The 19,433-nt window shown below is 39.0% G+C and overlaps 1 protein-coding gene across 2 annotated transcripts in view; it reads right to left on the bottom strand.

The window, feature by feature from the left end:
• The window catches only part of AMPH (amphiphysin), a 124,156-nt gene that overhangs the window by 2,277 nt on the left and 102,446 nt on the right, over nucleotides 1-19,433 (bottom strand). For both annotated transcript variants that reach the window (XM_054516542.1, XM_036397151.2), the window contains 6 exons: nucleotides 18,256-18,306; nucleotides 16,124-16,234; nucleotides 10,173-10,229; nucleotides 5,226-5,363; nucleotides 3,817-4,080; nucleotides 1,381-1,482 (listed from right to left, as the gene is read on the bottom strand). In XM_054516542.1, the coding sequence (XP_054372517.1) occupies nucleotides 1,381-1,482; nucleotides 3,817-4,080; nucleotides 5,226-5,363; nucleotides 10,173-10,229; nucleotides 16,124-16,234; nucleotides 18,256-18,306 (723 nt within the window). The remainder of the gene's footprint in view (nucleotides 1-1,380; nucleotides 1,483-3,816; nucleotides 4,081-5,225; nucleotides 5,364-10,172; nucleotides 10,230-16,123; nucleotides 16,235-18,255; nucleotides 18,307-19,433) is intronic.

Genomic DNA, 19,433 nt, shown 5'->3' with positions numbered 1-19,433 from the left:
TGTGCAATAAATATAAGAAAAGAATGGCTTCAGAAACATGAATACATAAAGGTTTATTTTCTCCATCACTGCACACAATTTACTTCAATTAATGCTAATGGGAATTTCAGTGCATACCCAGAAGAAAAATTACACTTCATGGACTCACCAAGCATTATCATGTATTTAACACCCAATATCCTAGCAAAAAATAGACTAAGTCAGAGACCATATTTTGCTATCCTTAGAGTAGTGTCCTATTCTGCAAACACTGACAGTGAAATCAATTGAACTGCCTATGAGGTAAGACAGCATAATTTGAGTAGGGACAATAGAGTTCATTCCAATAAAAAGAGTTATGTATCTGCTGTAGTATAAATATTTTGTTTTGAAATAAGTAAAAAAACCCCACTCACAAAAGCCAAGAATTTGTATCTTGAATTAAAGAAAGCACAGCTGAGAGGACTGATAATTACCTAACTTCAAACAGCATCTAGCAGCAAAACAATTTCAAACACAGTTCTCAGGGCTCATATATGCTTAATTAGTATTTAGGCCTGTTTTAAGAGATATTCTTCTTTCAGAGCAGTTCTCTTGGCTACCTGATCAGGCAAGATCCAGTCCCCCACTTCTCAACCCCCAAATCAATTGGGAGACTTCTTACCAACACTACAGGCACTAAGAGATGCCCATGGAATGGCTGGTGCTAATAGTGTACAGTACAGTCTTCTCTTTTAAAGCAGCAGCCAAAATCAACATACTTCCCTGCAATTCAATTTAACATATGGAATACAATTGTTTAAAAATTCACCTGACATACAATGTTAGCACAAAATTATAGGCCTTAAGTTAAAGTATGGTTTAATTCAGATTCAGGCTTCCGAGGGGCGAAGTTATCTTATCAGAAGCACCTAACACAGAGCACCATCTCTATACCTTTAGGCTGTAGGACACCCCAGTTTGTGTGCATTTAGTGCTCTCTCTGGGTGAATTTGCACTATTTCTACAAATCACACATAAAAACCGAACATTTAGGGATCATGTAATCAATTCTACTGGAATGCTGACAAGATGATATAGAACAATGTAACAGAGTTTGTAGGTCATCCTCTGCATGAAATCTTTGTGTACCTGTGTGTCAGTATAAAATACAATGTAGCACAAAAAAGCCCTAAACATATGCAGAGGTCAGATCCTGCTAATAACATGTATCTGTGACTCCAGGTATAGTCAATTGTGCCACTTAGTCTCAAATGAAACTACATACAAAGGCATAAGTAAAATCTTTGTGTTTTCTTACAGGAACATAATTTTGAATACACATTTCCATTAACTATAACCTGTAAGAAAAAAAGTTGAGACAAATAAAAATGGCAACAAAAGCAAGAACCATGTTTTTACCTGATCAGCTGTGGTCTCAGAAGGAATCACTAGCACAATATCTCCTCGTTTTAAATTAAGCTCATCACTGTTAGCTGCCTCAAAATCATGTAAAACTTCAACCTAAAGAAAAAAACACCACACATATAGATGTGATCTAAATCAAGACATTTTCTCAACAAAATTACCTGTTAAATCTGGACTGAAAAAAAAATCATCTTTATGCAAACATATGGCTATAGATGAGTACATTCAAATTATCATAGAATCAGGGAATGCTAACAGGTTGTAACGTACCTTAAAGATCATCTAGTCCCAACCTCCCCTGCCTTGGGCAGGGACACCCTACACTAGGTTGTTCAAGGCCTTATCCAACCTGGTTTGGATATTGCCAGGGCTGGGGCATCCGCATCCAACTCCCTGGGCAACTGGTTCCACTGTCTCACCACTCTCCCAGTAAAAATTTCTTCCTAATACCTAATCCAAATTTTGCCTCTTTCAATTTGTACCCATCGCTCCTTGTCCTACAAGGAACTACAGTTCCTGAAGAAGAGTCCCTCTCCAGCTTCCCTGTAGGTCCCCTTCAGATACCGGAAGGTTGCCATGAGTTCTGCATGAAGCCTTCTCTTCTCCAGGCTGAACAGCCCTAATTTTCTCAGCCTGTGTTTGAGGTGGCACTGTTCCAGTCCTCTTATCAACCCTCTTATCAACCCCTCCTCTGGATTTGTTCCAACAATTCCATGTCCTTCTTATGCTGGGGACACCAGAACTGTATGCAGCACTCCAGGTGGGATCTCACAATAATAGAACCACCTCCTTTGATCTGGCATAAATTGATAATAAAGACATTGATTCATGTCAGTTTTTAACACATTTCCTTAGAAGCAGGGCCAAGTTAAGGATAGTTTATTTTCCTGAGACTATCAGAAGAAACTTAAGATCCTTCCCCGAGATTACAAGATCTCAAGGACAGATGATAATGCAGCATTCCACAAGTCCTGCCTCTTGGGCAAGGCCTGTCGCTGTCATTTTTCCCATGTAAGGAACTGCCTTCCATTCCCCATTATCATGACAAGATCTGCGAGAGGGGTGGCAGGATTTTACAAATAAAATTGAGAAATGTTCTCAAAAACTTTATATTCTCTCATTCTCTTGTTGTGGCCATTATTGTATTACTCTTCTTGTGAATATCTATAAACATTTGAGTCAGATACATAGTACCCATTGCAATAGATGATCCAAGAGGTGAGTAATGGGAACCCGAATTCATGATTGCCTTGGAACTCCCACTTAGCAGCAGATGGGTATGCCCATAATATGCCCAAAAATATCTGCCTTTCAAAGGGGTGAGCATTCAAACACTGGCAAGATCAGCATGTCATTGTAACAGACCATTTTAAGTAAATGGTTTTATCTCCTTAAAAGATAGCTAGTCTAATTTTCTCAATGCACAGACAGCTCCACGATAACTCTGCAATTATGAAGGAAAGTGGCATTGGGAACCAGACTGAAAGCATGTATTTTGCTTCTCCTTCTCTATGTCTGACCCCAGAGAGTGGGATGAAAAGCAAAAGATTTACTATGACAGCATGTTGAGTTGCATAGTGTTTACCTTTACCCTACTGCTATCCACAAGTTTGCAGAAAATATTGAGCAATGAGAATAAACCAAAAAGAATGGCATACTTAGAGAGTGCTATGGGACTAATTAGTCTGAACTATGCAAATTATAGTAGGAAGCATGTAAAGTTCATCCATCCTCAAGGAGTTTTTTGCTGCTCAGTGATTCTAAATGAAAAGTATTTTCAAAGAACCTTGTGAACCAGGAAACCCTGGGGGTTTTGCCAGCCAAGGAAAAAACTTCTCTTATGCCTCATTAAATTTTTCTGTTTGATTACCATAATAGTTTATATTATTAGTAAAGTTACTGAATGACATTTTGGCTTCATTACCATTAATTGTAGCCATGGGTTTCAATAGAGTCAGTACTTCCACTAAAGATTTTCAGGCCAGAAAAAAAGCCATTTTTTAAACGATCATAGAATCATAGAATGCTTTGGGTTTGCAAGGGACCTTAGAGATCAAATATACTGTTAGCATATCAGATATATAATTAGCATATATCAACAATATTCCTGATTAACTATGCAGCAGTGCAGTTTTATTCCATATATTAATTTTCAGCAGTCATCTGGTGAGATTCAAGTGTTCTTGTACTTCAATGAATCTTACAGCTATGTAATATATGCACAGTAACAAGCATGCAGAAAATGTATCTTCTCAGACTTTATTTATGAAGCAGCAACACAATATTACACTTGTAGTTGCATGTATTTGTGCATGTATGTGGCTGATAAACTATGAATCCTTTGCCCTCAACATATCACAACACTACCTGTGCAGACAAGACTCATCCACAGAAGCTAGGGATATCTAAAAGAAGAATGGAGAAGCAGACCTTATAGAGAAAACCAGGTGGCATTGCTGAAGCTGCATCTTCTGCTGGAACAGGCTGATCCTGAGAAAGTACAGCCTGGATTTCTTCAGCAGGTTTCTGATCATTTCCAGATTGGGAAGTTTCACTGAGAGAAGTGTCAGTGACCTGAGCACCCATCTCTGTTGTGGCATCTTTGGACTCATTCATGATGACTTCGTGTTCTCCCTCCCCCTCGTTGTTTGATGCTGGATCTATTACTACTGCAGGGATGCTGCTGACCTTCTCCTGGGGGAAAAAAAAAACAAAAAACAACCCCCCCCCCAGAAAATAAATACAAAACTGTTTAGTACTTTATTTCAAGCAGGAAAACACTATCGTTTGTTTATTGCATAGGGCATATATGGGGATGAGAATTTCTTTTTTTCTCTGCTATGAATTCTTAAGACAGAAAACAGTATTCGTGCAAGAATGTCAAGGAATAATCCCCTCCCTTTTATCACTGCTCCCCTTAGTCCTCCTAAACCTACTTTACACATTATTGCACTAAATAATAAAAATGCTCTGTAGGTAGCTTGGGCTACCTACAGAGAATTTTTATTATTTTCAACATTCCTGGAAATTATTAGACCTTTTTCCTTCACTCTGCCCTTTAGTTTCAGCAAGTTTGAGTGAAGCCAGTAGTTCCAGTAATCACTGTACTGTTTTTATTTGGAAATTGAATTCAGCAGGATAATAGTGATAGAAGGTGATGAAACAAGGAAATATGACCTATTTCTTTGACTGAAGGGATCTCTCCTGATTTACAACAATGGAACTGGGAACAGAGAAAGCAAAAAATCTAAGCAGCATCTGACCAATCATGAATCCCAGCAAAAAAGCATTTAACAAAACTTGTTGTAGCACCCAACCTGAAAAAAAGAAAGTTCATAGATACTTTTCCAAACCATCTTATCCTGGAGCACAGATGAAATAGAGTATGCAATGAAATCAGGTGGTGACTGGCTGCTCAGCTACAGGGTCTGCTCTAGCAGGTGTTTGTCAGCTCCTCAGAGGCTGCAGAGGAAAAGGCAGCAGGCCAGATATGGATACATGGCTTGACCACCATGACTTACAGGAAACAAAGTAATGCTATTGATAGGACATGATGCCAGGATATAAGAAAAATCAAATTGTTTCTCTGCCTATTTCTCCAGAAAGCCCTGTTATGTGATAAATGTTATCGGCACAACCCAAAGTAAGGACTTAGAAGAAAGGATACCCTGTGTGAGACCTTTCTAGGGCCATCCCAAGAGAACATCAATCTTGCTGCTGGTTGAACCTGTATTGGTTGAACCTGGGGGCACAGAGCTGCAGTAGCCTTGCCCTCTCTCAGGCTGTTTAATCTGTCCTGATTCCCCTAACACACTCTCCCATGCACTGACATGAGTTACCTGAGACATATCAGCCTCTTTTTCTTCTCCCTGAGGTTTGTCACCTTCAGCAACATCCTCCTGCTCAGTGGTGGCAGCTCCTGCTGCCACAGCTGCACTGTCTTCTGACACCGCAGTGCTCTCACCAACAGGCATCACCTAAAAACAACAGAAGGGAGCGACCTTTCAGGATATGAGTTACAGATACTTGCTGGAGAGAACATGGGCCAGCCTCTGCTATGTGACCTCCCTGTGTGATGCTGACCTATGGTCTTGAGTTCTCTGGTGTTCCTCTTGATTTATGGAGAAGAGCAGGGCTGGGGACAAGCTTGTATAGAAGAAACTGATTAAAAGGTGGGAGAGAGACATTTTATGAAACCTCACCAGGCAACATTTAGCAAAGTCCTCAGGTGTTCTGAGTGGAGTAACTGTTTGTCAAAGCTGTTTTATTTCTCTTGTCTTTCAGCTGTATTGTGGAAGAAATTTACCACTGATTTTTCTGCAGAGGAGGAGGAGCTTGCAAACTGTCTAGGGGTCCACAGGACCCTGCTAATGGAGTCTGTTCTTAGGAAGAGCCTTCAAGCCTTCTCTAGCTAGTCACCTACTTCACCACAGACCTTGCCTGGCTTCAAAAATCATGTAATCTTAGTTACACATTCTTTTCTAACAGAGAGACTTACAAATCAGGTCATGTTAGGAGAAGTAAATATATTCTACATCTAGGTAAGTATCAGAAAAAAATTAACCACAAAGATCTATACTTATGTCAGCATAAAAAGATACATTTAAAGCCTGGCTGTGACTGAATAATTTCTTATCAGTCTGTGTTAAGAAGTTAATGCATGATTTATTCAAACTGATGAAAAGTGCATAGAAAAGTAACTGCCTAAATCCTTCATCCAGCAAAAACTGTTACTTGTTGTTGTGGGTAACTCAAAAGGTTATTGTATTCCCTATCTATCTGCTCCCCAAATTGTTACTGTCTCTTTAAGACCCTGCAGCTGGAAAAACTGGGGCAGGACGCTATCGTGGGCATTGTTACAGTCTGCCCTAGCAGGGCAGGCTGTCTCCCTCTTGCTGCTTGGTTTTTCTTTGCTAGCTACCTGGGCTTTGCTTAAGCAGAGGCTTCTCCCTTGCTGGGTTCTCTTTTCTTATTTTTTTCTTCTTCCTTGTCTTCGAGAGACTGAAAATGGAGGCTTTAAGCTGCCTTGGGATGAATTCCGCAGGTGCCCATCTGCAGTCGAGGTATCGCGCCGACAGAAGCGGAGCAGCCCTGGCACTGGTCCAGACTGTTATCAGCCGTGAGTGGCCCCGGCCCAATTGCTTTGCCTGGCCCTGCCTGCCCTGCTGTCTCCTGCTGTGAGGAGGGCACTGACCCCAGAGGGGCTGTCGGGTCTTCATCTACCACTGGAATTGCTCCATGAGCTCCTGCCTTCCTGGGAGGGATCGGACACCATCCTGTCCCTTTGTCTTTCCCATACTGTCAGGCGCTATCTCAGGAAAGGGTGTTTGCTGGCATTTTGGAGCTCTCTTTGTTCTCAAGGGTTCGTAAGATTTAGCTATTTTGTATCTAGCAGTTATTTATTGTTGGCTTTTGCCTGTTACTGTTTAATTTATTAAGAAACTGTTATTTTTCACTTGTATCTACTTTTATTCATTTCTTAGTGGCTGAAAGGGATTGGTTGAACTTAAAAAGGGAGGTAACTCATTCCACAGTGTTCTCCTTTTAAGCTGTCTTAAACCAAGATGCTTGTAATTCATGCATCCCCCCTAACACTTGCATTGCTATATACTGCTTATGGTAGCATATTTGGTATATACTTAAAATGGATTAATTTTAAGGTTTGGTTGAAGGTAAATGATGAAACTCATTGTTTTAATCTAATTAAGTTCAAGACAGAATTTTTACCTTACAGCAGATGGCTCAAGGATCAAGAAAAAACACTGAAGGAAACCTCTTTTCAAGGTACTAATGTCAAGCCACAGTTAGTAGTAATCTCTCTGATCTCCAGTGAACAGTCTGATGCTATTTATTTCCTCAGTTTGATCTTTCCCCTGTGGATGAAGCTAACTTCACTACCCGAACTCAGCAACTGTTCAAGGGCACTGTTCAGGCATTGCCTTTTAGCAACATTAAATATTCACCGCTACTCCTATTTGCTGTTATTAATCGATGTGATAAAGAAATCCTCCTGGAATCCATGAAGACGGACAATATTGTATGGATTTATAGAAATCACTGGGCAACTTAAATTCAATTTAAATGGAAACTGCTGCTGCTGAAGTATGCTTTATTGTAAGAGGAAATAACATCAACAGAGAAGGTCAGATGTTGACATTTTCTCCTATAAGGCATGCAAGTCTGCCACTCATTAGTATTACCAATTTTAGCAGTCTTGATCCAAGAAGATACACAAATAAATGGTGAATGTTAAAGTCCTGGAAGAGGTTAGTAGGAAAGAGTGGGAATAAAGTGCACATCAGATTGATTTGACACCATGCATTTCTAAGACCATGCTGCAGAAATTGGTCTTGCTGTCTATTCTGATTAAGATCAACAACTTCTTTTCTGCTTATTGGATTCCTATGGATTGGATTCCTAAGGAGGAGGATACTATTTTACCTGAATTGGCTCACATATGCCCCACAGTGAAAGAGAGTGATACTCTCACAGCATGCAGTCATGAGTCACTAAATGTATATCACAGTTCACAATCATTTTTCTTGTGTCTTAGTGTACAAAACCATTAAAAGCTAGATGATTAAAAAAAGCTTTTATAAAAAGGCATATGAGGTAGCACAGAAGGAACCTCATTATCAGCCTCAAATATCTGATTAGGATGGAAGAGTAAAAAAAAGGGCAGAAGGCTGAATTCATAACCAGCTGTGTTGAACCACATCCTTGCAAATACAGCTACTTGTATTACCTTAATTCACACTGTAAACCAATCCTACAAATCTCTTTTATATAGGTAATTAATAACATTAGGCAGTCTAATAGTACTCCAAATTAGCTATCTCTAGCTGTCCAAATTTCAAATTATTGAAATTTGGACAGCTGTCCCATTACACCAAGCACACAGGGGCAAAAAAAAGGATCAACCAGTATAATGAGGGGTGTGATAGAACCACTCAACTGTTTTAATTGCACAGATGTGAATTTTTCTTTACCCAGGATGCAGCTTATCCACACAGTTGTACTCTCATAGCATTACTGTTAGCTCAACACAATGCCACAGATTCAGCAGTAGCAATAAAGAGCCCAGGAGAATGGGCCCAAGCCTGTTGCTGGGGTCTGCCAGAGGAGCACCCTCAGATACATTCATCTTCCAGAGGTGAAGTTCTGGATTTAGAACTGGAATGGGTAATTTTTATGACAGTTGGTCATAATCACAGCTAAGCTATCTAATGTCAAGAGAGACCAATCATCAAGTTTGAGGGAATGCATCAGTTGCAAAGTCTTGGAAAATTCTGAAGTAGTACTGAATAATTTGTTATGCAAGTTACAGAGTAGCAAAGGGACCACGCTCCATTAACAGTCAAATACTGGCTTAGCAAATACCTGAATCTCTTATGGCAGCTCTTCTGCATACAGTAATACTGTTTTAAACAGCTGTTTTAAACAGAACATGGGCAAATTCACTCTCAGAGAGTGAACAAGTAGTATCAGAATAAAGGGGGAATATTTCTAAGACTTAGCCTTAGTGCTAGCACAACTATGAGGCATTTCTTGCATATTTCTTCTAGAACCAGACTTGTTGGGAGTGACAAGGAAATGCTTAAGGAACAACACAACGCTCTCTTGCACTGAGTAGTCCACGCCAAGCTGGGCTTGATCTACCACTCCCACTCTGCACTTTCTTCCAATGCAATTCCACTCGCTTCCATGTGGATATGGCAGTGCTGGTGAGGAATACAGCACCAGTGAGTCCCAAATTCACTTCCAAGTGACACTGGTATGCCCTACAGCATACCACAAATATATCCTTGGCTCTAGCAGACCTAATATATATCCTTGGCTCTATCAGACCTAATGCAGGACAATGAACCTAAGCCTGGACAGATGAATGTAGCTTATTCTGAAACCAGTTCATTACCTTTTTGTATATATCATGGCATCAAAATGAGTAACAACAAAAAAAAGCAGATTGCTCTAGCACTGAGATATAGATTGCTAGTCTTGAGATACAAATCCTGAGCGATTAATACCTAGGAGTTATTTCCCAGCCCCTATTTCTATTCCTGAGTTTAATATGCAGCCAATCCTCTTGTGCTGCCCTCTGTGCACATTTGAACACATTGTAGTTTCACTTTAGTATACAAGGATTCAGAGTAAGTACTTTAATAACCCCTAAAGAAATATAAGCAACATGCAATCATTCAAGTCCACATATGCACAGCCTAAAGTATGTCACTGAGCTTTTAATTTGCTTTGTAATTCGATTTTAACTGTATCTAATAATGCCAGACTATGCTTTAGGAAACTAACTCATAACATGATTATTTCCAAGTATCTGTTTTAGCTCAGTGCATATTGTGCTAGGAAAAATAAATGATTAACCATAGGATTTTTTTAATAAAGGAATTTACAGAAAGACTAGGTAAACAAATATACAGAAATTTGTAGGAGCTACTGGGAATCTATGCAGCGTATTTCCAAATGTCAACAGAAACAGCATTATACCTCCCTTAGCCATGGAGCTGCTTTATTTGCTGCCCTGAAATATTTGTCACTCTATACTGCTACAATAGGCAGCTTCTAAAATAAATCCTGCATTGAATGAGAGGTGATATGTTAGAATATATGCCATGGGTGGAGATATATCTGTGCAGTGTTAGACTTACATACCACAGCTAGGTCGCAGTTGCATGGTACTGGCCTGCCTATTGATGACATGCAAATGACAAATATTTTGCCATGGTTCAAAATATCAAAGCACAACCACACTCGAGTCTATTCATATGTACCTCGCTTTCCTTCTCGGCAGCTCCAGTTGTCTCCTTATCTCCTGCCTCAACATTCTCCTGTATAAAAAGGAAATATGGTCATCACCTTACACATGCTGAAGCAATGGCTGCAGAGAAATTGGTATTAATCAAGCTAATGGAAGCGTGCCATGTATGGATGCAATGATATGAATGGCTAAATGAGCTAGTATAGACTATCGAGCAGAAAGATACTGCCCCATATAATCTGAAATAGAAGTATTTATGTGCTAAAACAAACCCTTTACATATGTTATCATCATCCCACTGGAACTGTTAAGGACAATCTGACTTTTACTACTACCATTCTCATAAAAGCACCAGCTTTGAAGAATTGTTTAATAAGGAACCTTGCAGTCTCCACCAAGCTCAAATTTCTGCCACTGGTGACTCAAACTGTTTCCATTATTATCTGCTGCTGTTTCTGTAATTCACCAGGGCCTCAGTGTAAACTTCATAAAATACTACTTCCACTCATGTTGGACTCATTTAAAGGGGCTGTTCAAATGATGTGGGTCACAAAGTTCAGATTTTTTTGGTTTTTTTTTTTTTTTTTTTTTAGAATCACACATATTCAGTGGTACATGCAGCAAGTACCTGACATTAAAAAATTAGACATTAGTGGTTTGCCAAATCTGACACTCATTTAGGTGTTCAAATGATTGAATGTACTGACCAGTAACAAACTCCTCCCAAATAGTACTTGTTACTAGCACCAGGTCTTTTTCCACAAAAGGTCAACAGTCAAAACCACTAAAATTCAGGTTTGGTATGGAATGGTTGGAAGTGCTTTTTTAGCTGTTTGGGTTTGACTCTCTGCAGACATGGTTATTTCTAAAGACACTCTGCTAAGCAAAACCAAGTCAAAGCCCTGTTATGGAAATCAATTTTGCTAATAAATTTTGACACAGCTAGGTCAGATTTTTCTACAGAGCTGTAAGGGTGAAGAGAAGTTATGCAAACATACTTGGGTCATGGTATATTGGAGTGTCTGCTTTGGCAGTCAGGAGCCAGGAAACCTCACATACTCAGGGCTCCAGCTACCTGCCTTCACACACAACTGTCACGTCAAAATTCCTTAAAGTGTCAGCTGAAATGGTTGCATATTTCTTTTTTAATAAAAGAATGGTGACTTACATGCAAACTTCATTATCACTCTTTTTTTTTTTTCTACTCTAACCTAGCATTGTTTGCAGTCAGTCATAAGCCCCAAATATGCTCAGATGTCAGGACAGGGCAGCTGCTGACACTAGTGTTGCCAAAGAAATCTCTTAGAGCCTTATCCCTGTTAAAATTGCAGTATTATATAACTTTTTAAAAATTAATAATTCCTTTTTTTCTTAAGTTGCCAAGCCTCTGATATGTGGTCTTCAATTTTATAGTTTGAGGAGGCTGTAGAGGGTCTTAAATAGAAAAAAACAAATATCAGCAGGAAAATATAAATATTTCACACTCTAGTAATGTATGTATATACAGAGACACCCAGAGGAATTTTTTTTTCCTAGAGCAGAGCAAACTGTTGCCCATAAAAGCATTATGTCCAACTGCAAGTCCGTACACAGATGACTTCCCTAATTGTACTATTAAAAAGTGCTGAATTTCTGCCAGCAGCTCTATTTACAATTTGCCTTCAGAAATTAGTATGATCTTGCACTTCAAAGTCAGGAACATGTTGGCCTTTTTCATTTTCTTAGTAATTCCCCAGCAATATTCTCTGGTAAGAATGCCACCAGCCCAGCTTTGGGTATCTTTGCAGAACGATTTAATATACACATATGCATATTTTTGAATAATAACTGTTTTCTCATTAACTAAAAGCACAATTATAGTTGGAAAGGTGAAAGTAAGGAGAGCTTCTTTTATTTCCCAAAGCTTGAGATTTCCTGAAGCTAATTTGACTATTGTGTACTAGTCAATTTAGTAGGGTTTTGCTTTTCTGATTACCTGGAAGTTGGGATTTTGTGATTAATGGAGTTAACCACAAATGGAGAAGAGAGGCATGATAAACTGTATCACTTTTAGAGCATGAAGCCCTAGAAAAAAGGATGACTGGAATAACATTAGAGAACTAACACCCTGGTTCCAGAGAGAAAAATCTGCTTCTGGAGACTTCAACAGAAAGACACTATTCTACACCAGTTCTCTCCTGTAAAAGAGAGCCATATATTTTTAATGGCCTTATGCTCCCATTTTTCACCTGCACTTAGCTTCATGCTCAGAATCTGGGCATAGCTGACTGCTCTTCTGTATCTAATCATTGTATTGCTCTCCCAAACTACCCATTCCACCATTTGGGCACTGTGAATAGTACCTGAAGTGGGATTGAACCCTAATTAGATACACTTGGTTGCAGGCTGTTCCCTGGCCTCTGCTGTACTCACTCTGTCTGCAAAGAGCTTATCAGGAGGTCACTTCACGTATGCTTATACTACTCTGAATATACTACTCTGAATATACTACTCTGAAAACCACAGCATTTAGCTGAGTGTCTGACTGCTTTAATGGGAGAACATCAGAGTCCAGGCAGGCATCAGACCCAAAGCACTAGGAAGCTTTTTCCAAACGAATAAGTGCAGTGGAAGTAGAAAAGTTGATCTCAAGCATTATGTCTCACATGCAGGAAAAGAAGAAAGGGAAATAGCAACATTTCATAAGCATTCACTATATTATGATGTCCTCATGATATCTTTGATTGAATGTGAAAACTTGAGAAGGGCGGAGATGTCCTCATGACATCTTTGCTTGAATGTGAAAAATTGTGGTGAGAAGGGCAGTATTATTTGAAAGAGAAAGAAGCCAGTGGTTAAGGCATTATATCCTTCAGACTAACCTTTGGATTTATAGCTGCCTTTGGGGATGCTTTAGAAACAGAAAAACAACTCTTTCTGTGCGGAGAATTCCATGCATAAACTGTTTACCATGGTTAACTTTTCTTCTGTTGGCACACGCGGTCATCCTGTCCCTTTAATTACCCTTTCATCCCCTCCCCAAAAAAGATCAACTGTTGAGAGCTACTAATAAAAACTTTATTTGTTCTATGGCACTGGAGATCTGAAGGACCAAGACAAAGATATGTAGAGATCCTAGGCAACAATTCTGACGAGCTCTTCTAATGAAGTTTTGCCAATCTCGATCAGGCAGACTATGAAACAGCAAACTGAATCCAAAATGCCCAGACAGGCAAGTAGTACCCTATCCCCTGGACCATTCTATCTATAATTTAAATGAACACCCTGCCAGAAAATTTACTGTGAAGTTCCTACAATGAGGGATCTGTGCAATAAATTTTCTGGGTTAACAGGATGTGACCAGAAACTTACCACAGAAAAACTCAGCTGAGGACTGGCTGTCACTACAAACTGGAAGCAATTAAACTCAATAAAAGACTGCCAATTATTATTTTACAATTCTACTTTTAAAGGAAACTGTCACTCATAAAGCAAATGAATGTACAAGTGCTGCAGGGAAATGATATGTTTTCATCTTTTGCAATTCAGTGTACTTTTCCTTAGCTTTGAACATATTTGTCATTAATCCTAATCTTCAAAACTCTTATTTGCAAGTCTGGAAAACCCTCTCTGAAATAAAAACCTTTCCGAAACAAATGCAGTCGCTCCATTTCAGGCATTTTTAAAACCAACACTTTGGGTTTTTTCCCAAATTAGTAAGGACAACATGATTTTGAATTAGCAACAAAACAACAAGAACAAACCTAATCAAAACTGTTTAACTTCTATTTAATGCCTACGCTCCTCCTCTTGGATTGCTCTTAAATCATCTGTCTCTTGCATTGTTTATCTCTGCCTCTCTTCCAATAGCTCTGCACTCCTTTGACTCAGCCAGAGCAGCTTACAACATGACCCAGAACTCCTCAGCAGCAAAATGGATCAACTGAAAAGGTCATGCCAGCCAGCAAGAAAATGCATAGTACTGCAGACAGAGACTGTTTAATTAGTGCTTACGATGTGCAACAGGCTTCAGAGTATTGCTTTGTCTTAGTGCAGGACAAAAATGTTTCCTTTTGGAAAAATGGGGAACTTTTACATTTTTTTCTATATAAAACCACTTTTCTGGCTTCAATAATATCTTTTCTTCCACATTATTCCCTGCAATGCACTCATGGGAAGAGAAGAGCTCCAGATCAATGACCAATTTTCCATTTCTTCTCTCTCCACCTTCCCTCCCACTTTCTTTATTCCAAACCATCACATTTACATGAGGCATTTTTATCAACAGTCTGACAAAAAAATGTGCCTCAGATAGGTAATTTAATTTTTTTGCCTTCCTACAGAGCTGACAATATGAACCGGAAACACATAGAAAGGTTTCCAGAGCCTGGTCTACACAGACCATGAGCTTTCTTCATCTAGTTATGTCAGTAGAAGGGGATGATCCTGAAATAATTTCCTCCAGTGTGAACCATGGAGCCAAGCAAAAGTGAATTAAAATATGAAACAAATACTCAAAATTCATGCAAGTGTAATCAGAACTAAACCTAAATGTAGTTCTGGGGAAGACACTGTGTCTGCTTCCCTCCATAAGGTCCAATGATGCTAGGTGTCCCCAGAGAACGGGTAAGGCTGGACAGAGCCAGGAATTATCTGCCCTTTCCCCCAAAGTCCTGCAGAACAGCCCACCTAGTCCTGCCCAACTTTCCTCACACAATGAATTATTTTCCCTCTATTAGAAAGAGCTCAGTATCTTGATATCTGATAATTAGATATCTATCCATGCTCTCTGCTGCCACATTTATAGCTGCATCTACAGATACTTCCACTTTCTTCAGCTAATTTGCATGTACATTAGATTAATATTGATATCCATATGGCAGTAATCAAGCACTTACTGAAAACTACCTAATTTTATGGTCATTTGGGTATCATCACCCCTGCTTAGAAGCAGAAGACACACAGGGTCTCCCCCAAGTCCAAGTGCAGCTCAGCAAGCTTAAACCTTCTCTTCTAAGAACGCTTATAACACCAAACTATGCTTGATAGACAAAGAGCACAGTTATGTATCTTCCACCAGCTTCCGTGGCAGAGGAACTGACACACAAAACAACTCCTTTTTTCCATCCAGGTTTTCAGTACTAATCTTCATATTCTACCAGCAACTCATTAGAGCCTCTGGATATGTTACTGTCTTCAGGAAAGCATGAAAGATGTCAGACTATAAAAACAGATGCAGTTTTCATCCAGGGTTTCTTAGCCTGTGAGTATCATCCACCACCAAGACTTTCTGACACTAGTGTGTTGGATAAAAAGAATATGCAGTGAGATACCTGTATAAAAAGTAATGCTAGTCAGCAGGCAAACTCCATGCCTACTGTCTCAGACCATCTCTTAATTTTCAGTGATATTGGATGCCTTGCTTTGTTCCTCATGCAGAGCTGTAATTTCTTCTTCATCTCCTGAATTCTGACCTGTAAAAAGTCTCCGAACTGGTGTTTGGTGTCCTCTTCTCTGGCTCACAACTGGCTTCTAAAACTCTGAGCTTTGTAAACCTACTACAATAACTTTTTAATGCAATTTTCCTGCTGTAGTAAGGACCGTACAAGATATATATTATCCTAAATATGAAATGAAATTTGAAATAAATTGAGAATATATCCTAAATTTGAAATGAAATGAGAAAATTGCTAATAATGTAATTTAAAAATGGCACCAATTCTTTCCCATTCTGAAGTTCATCTGACACCAAACAACTTGTGAAACCACAACCACTCAGCCAAACTTGAGCCTAAGATGCCCAGTGTAAGAGGAATGACATTTTAGGGCTGAAAGGGGCACATGCTGGAGAGGCATGCTATGCAGAGAAACTATCCATGGAGGATGACAGTGGAAAGAATGGCTGAAATGCAGCAAGCACATTCACCATAACAAAAAGTGGCTCCAATGAGGCCTGGGAGATGGCATGGAGGACAGATCACTCACCACAGCCTGCTCTGCTGGCTCAGCAGGGACGGCCTCCTTTTCTACAACAGCAGCAGCAGGCGTTTCCTCAACCTTAGGTTCCCCAGGTGGAGTTTCTTCAGCCTCAGTCTTCTGTTATTGATTTTTAAGTAGATAGTGGAAAAATTGTTGAGGAGCATATGATGTTGGGAAGAAAGAGGGAGAAAGGGAACTGTGCCTGGCACAGTGTTGCTTCAGGCTCAGTCTTGCCAGGCTTTGTCCCAGTAAAAGACAGCATGAAAAGGGCATTTTCATCATCAGTGTAAAATGAGCCAGTCCTACATGCCTCCCTCACAAGGAAAGCTTCCTGAGTTATAGTGAGAGGTCATGGAAGTGGGGGAAAGCACCCAGTTTGCTCAAAAATGCTCCAGAAACTGCTGGCAAGGCGAGAAATTGAAACTGGCACCCATGTGTACCAATCCTAGTCTTCAAACATGAGTTTTAAAAATTAACTCTTCCTCCCTGGTTCTGTCTGTTCTCAGACAATATACCCTCCTCCAGTGAGGGTAAGAAGCAATGAACAGAGAGTGAGACTCAAACAGTTTTTATTTGCACAAACAATGACTGATTGAATACTAGCAATGAATCCTAGCAATCACCGCTGTTTTTTTATGAAAATGCATTTTCTCTTGAGCTCTTAATCACCTATGAGGCACTCATTTATCAACGCACTATTGGGACTTCCACCCTTTTAAATTCTGGCCTCAGGGTGTTTTCCAACAAGAGGACCTATAAAATATCACCAGCCTTGCAACATGTTCAGTCTTGTGGCAAAACAGCTCACAGCAGAAGAGTGATCTCCAATAGAGATATTACTCTGCAAATACATGCACCTAACAAGAGGAGAGCTCTAAGCTGTGCTCAGCAGATTTGATTTATAAAGATGGCTGACTCAATCAGATTATCATAAGCCAAATTGATTAATTTGCCATGAACAAATTGCTCAGCATAATATGAAGCTCAAAAACAATTGCTTTGCGGATGATAACAGGTTGCTGGCTAGAATGTGATATCTCCTGTGATGAAGAGTCAGCTTCTATGAAATTCTTTAACATCTTAAAGACCTTCTCCTCCTGATATTTTTCAGGAAAAAAACCAATCACATAGCCTCTCAATTCTTTGCATATACTCCTTAAGCAGTCTGATTTTTAATGAAGTACAGAGAAGTCTGCCTATGCAAGACCTTCACGAATTGGCATAGCATTAAGGACCATTCACTCGTATATTATACAATACTTTGCAAAAATTTCTCTGTGTGCATCAATGCACATTAATGACAACTCTAGAGAATTTCCTAAGAAATAGGACTCAAATGAGAAACATAAAGTACATTTATCCCAGGTAATGTGTTTCCTGACATTTAATGTGGGAAAATTCTTTCAGACTTAAAATCACAAGTAACATAGAGCAGACTACATTGATGCGCTTCGAGTCACTTGTTGAAAAGCATATTCAGATGACTTACCACATTGCAGCTATGAGTAAAAATATTCTCACTATATTCAGTAACCATCATGAGCACAAACACCACATTAAATAACATTAAATATCACCCTGCTGCTATTAAGTAAACTGCAGCAATGTTGTTATTCTCATCCTTGCCCCATGCTAAGCAAAGACTGTAAGAGGAGCTAAGAAACTGCTAAGAAACTGATCAATTTTGAGAAGATTGTGCCCTCCTTAGAAGTAGGCTGTGCCCACTATTGATATGGAGGTGAGTCGATAAAATTACAGCAATTTTGGAGATCTATAACAGCTATCACGTACTATCAGGTCCTTGCTGTACACTGGACCATAGTACTCATTCAAGTATTTTCTTAAATGCAATAAACAACCAAACTGTTTGACTACACCTTTATAAAATAAACATACCTTACAACGTTCTGGTTTTCTTTTCTTTTGCTCTGTGCTATCCTTGTGAAAGATTGTTTCAGTGAATATGGATTTACAACTACAATGGTATCACCAGCTCTTCCAAATGGAAGACTTGCATAAGGTGGTGTGATTTAAAGGATAGAAAACAAAAAAAAAAAAGTGAAAATATCTTTGCAAAAAGGAAAAATTTTACCCTTTTTGACAAGACATTTTAAAAGGAACTAAAAGCCACAACTTACCAAAGGCTCTTCCACATTTTCATTTGATTGCACTGTAAATGCAGAGATATCCTAGACATAGAAATGAAAAACAATCACGTAAAAATATTTGAGACAGTATATTTGCAGGTGTCCATCAAAGACCTGATTTTTTAATGGTTTATTCCGATAAAATCACTAAGTACATTTACATAGAATAAGATGGCAAATAAATGGAACTAATATGATATTTATAATTTATTTAGATTATCTGAGTACTATTAATACTAAAACTATTATTTTTTCAGTTTTATATTCAATGTTTCTAAACCAACATTTTTCACCTCACTAAAGGTAGTGAATACATGTGATTCACACCCTTCATAAATACATGTGATTCACAAGGACTTAATTTAAGGTGCAATGCACTTCTAAATTGTAGAACTCTGAATCCTAGATTACACATGGCTGTGCCTGCAGAGTACACCAGCTGTAAGGTACTTCCCTCTTGATCATGGGCTTTTATTTGAATAATAACTATGGCAATTACAAATACAAAATTTTACCTGTACTAAGCAGAAAAATGGAGGTGTTTCCCAACATCTCGCTCACTCAAAACCAATTAATTTGCAAAATACTGGTGGGCCAAATTATTTTCCTACCACAGAGGACAGAGAAAATACATATTTTCTCCAGATAAACATTTTGTCTTAATTATCAGATCCTTGTGCTTTGCCCCTTCCATCTGGATCCTTTACTACACTAAATACCCTGGAACAGAATGGTAAATCATAGCGAGACTCATTTCCATCCTCGTGTAAGCTGAGCCTTTTTGGGTACTTCTAAAATTCGGTGTACAGAGGGTGCTGTGGTTGAGTCAGTCTCTAAGAGAATGCTGGAAAATAATGAGGCCCTAGGTAATCCACCTGAAATTTGGGATCTTAATACAGCCCGGGAATCTGAAAGCATAAACACAGTGTGTTCATGTGCTGTATCTCTGTAATGCGTACCACAGACTCACCATCAGCACCACAGCAGATAAATAACTTAGGTTAAACTTTGAGAGTAAAATGTATCTTAAGTGAAAATGAAGAAAAAAATAAAACCCACTACATATTTACATACAGAGTTACTAAAAATAGGTGAAACTGAAAATGTGCTTTACAGGATTTTGGGATTGTGAGAAAAATAATCCACAAAAGAGCACAATAAAACAGCTA

Source organism: Molothrus ater, chromosome 1 (assembly GCF_012460135.2).
Source record: "Molothrus ater isolate BHLD 08-10-18 breed brown headed cowbird chromosome 1, BPBGC_Mater_1.1, whole genome shotgun sequence".
In the NCBI taxonomy this organism is placed as follows: Eukaryota; Metazoa; Chordata; class Aves; order Passeriformes; family Icteridae; genus Molothrus; species Molothrus ater.
The sequence above is the reverse complement of the archived record's forward strand: the minus strand, read 5'-3'. Positions and strand labels throughout refer to the sequence as shown.